General features: G+C 35.1%; 1 protein-coding gene across 1 annotated transcript in view; it reads left to right on the top strand.

Moving 5' to 3' along the window:
- DMXL1 (Dmx like 1) overlaps positions 1-5,088 on the top strand; it is a 157,712-nt gene that overhangs the window by 70,234 nt on the left and 82,390 nt on the right. The window contains exons 24-26 of the mRNA XM_023512698.1: positions 665-926; positions 2,565-3,658; positions 4,115-4,306. Of these exons, the coding sequence (XP_023368466.1) occupies positions 665-926; positions 2,565-3,658; positions 4,115-4,306 (1,548 nt within the window). The remainder of the gene's footprint in view (positions 1-664; positions 927-2,564; positions 3,659-4,114; positions 4,307-5,088) is intronic.

Below are 5,088 nucleotides of genomic sequence, written 5' to 3'. Positions count from 1 at the left end.
GGAGTTGGAGGTTGCTGTGAGCTGTGATGCCACAGCACTCTACCCAGGGGGACAGCTTGAGGCTCTGTCTCAAAAAAAAAAAAAAAAAAAAGAATATTCATGAACAAGTTGAAAAAAATTAAAAGATTTGTCCTATCAGCTTAAACATATTTGAACCCATATCTGGCTATCTTATTTGATAAACCTTAGAAAATTCTTCACTGTTTATTTTTCAGTAAACCTTAAAAACTTATTAGTATTAATGATATAACATTTCCCACTCACATTGCCTTTGTCTCAGAATATTATATAGGGAATTCAAAGTAGCTTTTTAAATTTGGAAACATTCCATCTACTGGGACAGATAGAGAAGAGTAGACTTTCCAGACTAAAATAAAATTATGTAGCTTAAATTAGCATTATTTTAAGTTATTCAATATTTCCTCATTAGGCAAATTCTTTTTGCAAATATATATTTAGTACTATTAGGTAGATTTGCAAGTATTAATGTAAATGTCAAGTAGATTTGCTAAAGCAAGCTGTATTTGTTTTGTTTCTTATTCTCATTTGCTTATTTTGAATATTAATAAAGTCTTTTTTCTAGTCATTTGTGAGTTAGTTGAGTTTATACAAAAATGAAAGCTCCCTCTGCTTATTTATTAACAGTATTTCTCTTTTTATGAAGGTATGTCTGGAGAAACTGAATGACATTCAGTTGGCTCTTGTAATAGCAAGACTCTATGAGTCTGAATTTGATACATCTGCAACATATAAATCTATTTTACGTAAAAAAGTGTTAGGAATTGATTCTTCTGTCAGTGAACCCAGTTCATTGAACATAAATACACATTATGATCCTTTTCTTCGGAGTATGGCATATTGGATTTTGGAAGATTATAGTGGTGCTCTGGAGACATTGATAAAGCAGCCTGTGAGGGAGGATGATGGTAAGCGGCGTTCCTAAGATGTTAATGATTAAGAGCGTTAGCAGCACTTGCGGGATGTGCAGACCAGTCTTATGGCTGCTGTGGGTAAGGCAGACAAATTGGATTCCTAGCCTTAGTTGGGACTTTATGGTTTGCTTGAAACCAGGGTTCTATATGCAGTTTTGTTTTTTGTTTTATGAAAGATAAATCCTTTGAAAACAAATAATTTTGGATTTTCTGTTTTTATGAAATATATTGAGCGTAAATATTAACAATTAAATATAAATGTTTTGGAGAAATATATGTGAATTTTTTTTCATCTTAGGTTGAATTTAGTGTGTAAGTCAGTTACAATTCTTATAGTAAAAAATGTATTTAGTATAAGGAAAATTGAATTAAGTGATGTGCTTAGAAAATCTTAAGTTTAATAAATTCTAATTAACTGTCTTGCTCACGAAGTAAGTGTGGTAGAGATTTTTGCCATTTGGCCTCTATTTCTGTCTTTCCTTTTAAAAATCTCTTCTGCTAAAGCTCTCATGGAAACTAGTATAAAATGGAATTCTTTGTTCTTTTAGTATTTTTTTTTCTTTGAGACAGAGTCTCACTCTGTTGCCTAGCCTAGGGTGCCATGGGATCAGCCTAACTCATAGCAACCTCAAACTCTTGGATTCAGGCAATCTCCTACCTCAGCCCCCCAGTAGCTGGGACTACAGGTATTCAACTGTGACATCTGGTTAATTTTTCTATTTTTAGTAGAGGTGGATCTTGTTCTTGCTCAGGCTAGTTTGGAACTCCTGAGCTCACGTGATCCTCCCACCTTGGCCTCCCAGAATCCTGGGATTACAGGCAGGAGCCCAGCCTAAAATGGAATTCTTTATATGATTTCATATAAACGTAATGGTATTTGCTTTTTACCTATTTTTCCATTGAATTATGTCTGGTAACTAATGTCCTAGGTGTCACATCATTTAGAATGCTAATTGGGAAAGGTTTAATTCAATCAGGATGTACGATGTACCTTACCTTCGGATTTAGGAGAAAGACATGTAAATCATTTGTTTAAGTCTCCCAGCCATCTGAGCTAAAGATTTTCAATGTGATGAAGGGAAAACCAAAACTCCCTTTCCAGCTACTTTCTTATACAGACATATATTTTGATAAAAATGTTTTGATTTGGGTATAATAATATATTCACATACCTTTAGAGCCAATGAAACCTTCTTCTAGAAGAAAATTGCAAAAGGTAATAATGACTTGGACCAGGATGATAGGAGTGGAGGCAGAGAAAAGTAGTTGGGTTTGGGATATGATTGTAAGGTTGACTAGACAGGAATGGATTAGATATGGAGTGCGAAGGAATTAGAATTCATACATAACTCCTGGAATTTTAGCTTGAGGAATACATAAATGGGGGAGCATGGTTTTATATCCAGAAGCCTTTGTTGATACAGTGACCTTTGACCAAGAACTTAAAATGAGTAAGTTAATCAAGCAGATATCTGGGTAAGGAGTGGTTTGGGTCATTGGCACACTAAATAAAGATACCCTGGGGCAAGACCATATAGGTATTCATGCAAGTGGAAATGAACTGTAGGCCTGAGGATATAGTAATTGAGATTTTTAATGAGAAAATGGCTCATCAAATGTATTTACTTCCAGATCAAGCCACGACGTCATCTTGTAATCCTGCCGTTTTTAATTTCTACAATTACCTAAGAACACATCCTCTTTTGCTGAGACGTCATTTTGGATCATCTGACGTGTTTTCTACACACATGAGTCTAACAGGAAAAAGTGGACTGGCAGGAACAATTAATTTAAGTGAAAGAAAATTATTTTTTACTACTGCCAGTGCTCATTTGAAAGCTGGCTGCCCTATGTTGGCTTTGGAAGTATTATCAAAGATGCCCAAAGTCATCAAGAAAACAAAACCTTTTTGTAGGACATCTAGTTTTCTGGATACTAGTAAAGATTGTTCGCCTTCTTCACCACTGAAGTTGGATGCAGGAGATGATAAGTCTTCCGCAGTTGATTGGTCCCAGTCACTGATGAACGGCTTTGGATCTTCCTCAGAGGGCTCCTCAGAGAAGCAGTCAAACTCCACTCTTTCTTTTGACTGGAGTCAACCAAGTATCGTATTTCAGGATGACTCTTTGGAGTTAAAATGGGACAGTGATAATGATGAAGAGAATGAGGATGGCCCTCTTGCAATGAAAGAACTAAAACCTTTACAAAGAACAACAGATAAAAAATTAGAGGAAATAAGTTCTAATTACACAGACTCTTTCAGCACACTAGATGAAAATGACATCTTAAACCCATCAGAAGATATAATTGCAGTTCAATTAAAATTTAGAGCATGTTTAAAGATTCTGACAGTCGAACTTCGTACTTTATCTACTGGTTATGAGATAGATGGTGGAAAATTGCGTTATCAGCTATACCACTGGCTCGAAAAAGAGGTGATAGCTCTTCAGAAGACTTGTGACTTTTGCTCAGATGCTGAAGAATTACCGTCTGCAGTTGGCAAAAATGGAGATGGATTTGGATTAAATCAGGATACTGAAGATTTGCTTCACCAAACAAAAGTGAAACAGCTGAGAGAAAGTTTTCAGGAAAAAAGACAGTGGCTCTTGAAATACCAGTCACTCTTGAGGATGTTTCTTAGTTACTGCATACTTCATGGATCCCATGGTGGGGGTCTTGCATCTGTGAGAATGGAATTGATTTTGCTTTTACAAGAATCTCAGCAGGTATCTACTTTATATGATAGTCAAAAATAGTACATCTGACACTTTTGGGTTTTTTGTTTGTTTTGCTTTGAATATTAAAATTGTTGATTTTCTGCATTACTGTTGCTTTAGGGCTTGCTTCCTCTCATTATGACATTGGAGAGATGAGTATGTATTTCACATTGAGGGCAATTTAGTATCAGCCTTCATGGCCTGCTTTATTCACTTCACAGTCTTATGTGAATGTTTTGTGCGGTGATGAGCTTCTCCTCATACAAGAGGGTGTTGTAACATTATTTTTAAATATGGTTGTTGGAATGTAAACTTCCTCAGGTCCCTTCTAACTCCATAAGTTTCTATTTTGCTTTTAGTTTTTAATTATTAAGAAGTGTTTCAAAGAGCCCCCTGGTGTTACTTAACTAATGGATTGTAACTATAAATAGTTGATTAACCTTCTTTTTTTCCTCTGTTTTTAAGGAAACATCAGAACCGCTGTTTCCTAGCCCGCTGTCAGAGCAAACCTCAGTGCCTCTCCTTTTTGCTTGTACAGCCAGTGCCAAAACAGTAGTTGCCAACCCAATATTGCACCTTAGTAATCTAACACATGATATTCTACATGCCATCATAAACTTAGATTCACCTCCCCATCCTGATATCCAAAGCAATAAAGTAAGTATACTTGGTTTCAATCTTTTAATTTACCTATATACAGTAGTAAATCTGTAAGATGACTATTAAGGCTTTTTACTTTTAAATTTTATTTATTTATTTCTATTTTTTAATAAGTCATAATTTTGTACATTGATGCATTTATGAGGTTCAGTGTACTGCTTTGATATACAACGTGAAATGCTTACATTGAACTAAGTAACACATCCATCACAATTATATTCATTTCTTAATTTTAAGGCTTTAAAAAAAAAAGTTTTAAACATCTGATTAGACATAGCCATAATTACATTACCAAGTTTGTATTGATCCTAATTAAAGAAAGCTTGTGGTTGTAGACCAGGATTAAGTTATTTATATTATACTTAACACCAAATGGGGTACCTTAATATTTTTATCTAAATGCTAGTTATTAAATACGTTATTAAAATAAGAGTAATAGGTGCATATGCAGATGTGTGAGTGATTCTTTCAGTAGTACATTTAGCAAAAAAAACTGGTAGAATTTTTTTTTAAAAGATAGAAACTCAATATTGTGAAGTAAAGGTACTACTGCATAAGTAGTTTTCCTTTGTTAATATTTAACATTACATATTCTAAGGATAATGTTGTAAAATACTTTGCCCATCATTCCTCTGTAGTAGGAAGTGCGTTATGAACCAGGTACAGCAGAGTCATCTGCAGTGCTTGTTAGAAGTTTGGATTTTGGCTCGGCGCCTGTGGCTCAACCGGCTGGGGCGCCAGCCACGTACACCTAAGGTGGCGGGTTCGAATCCCCAGCC

Source organism: Otolemur garnettii, unplaced genomic scaffold (assembly GCF_000181295.1).
Source record: "Otolemur garnettii isolate 467f Iridium unplaced genomic scaffold, OtoGar3 scaffold00030, whole genome shotgun sequence".
NCBI lineage: Eukaryota > Metazoa > Chordata > Mammalia > Primates > Galagidae > Otolemur > Otolemur garnettii.
Note: the sequence above shows the minus strand (reverse complement) of the source record. Positions and strands in the feature narration are given on the sequence as shown.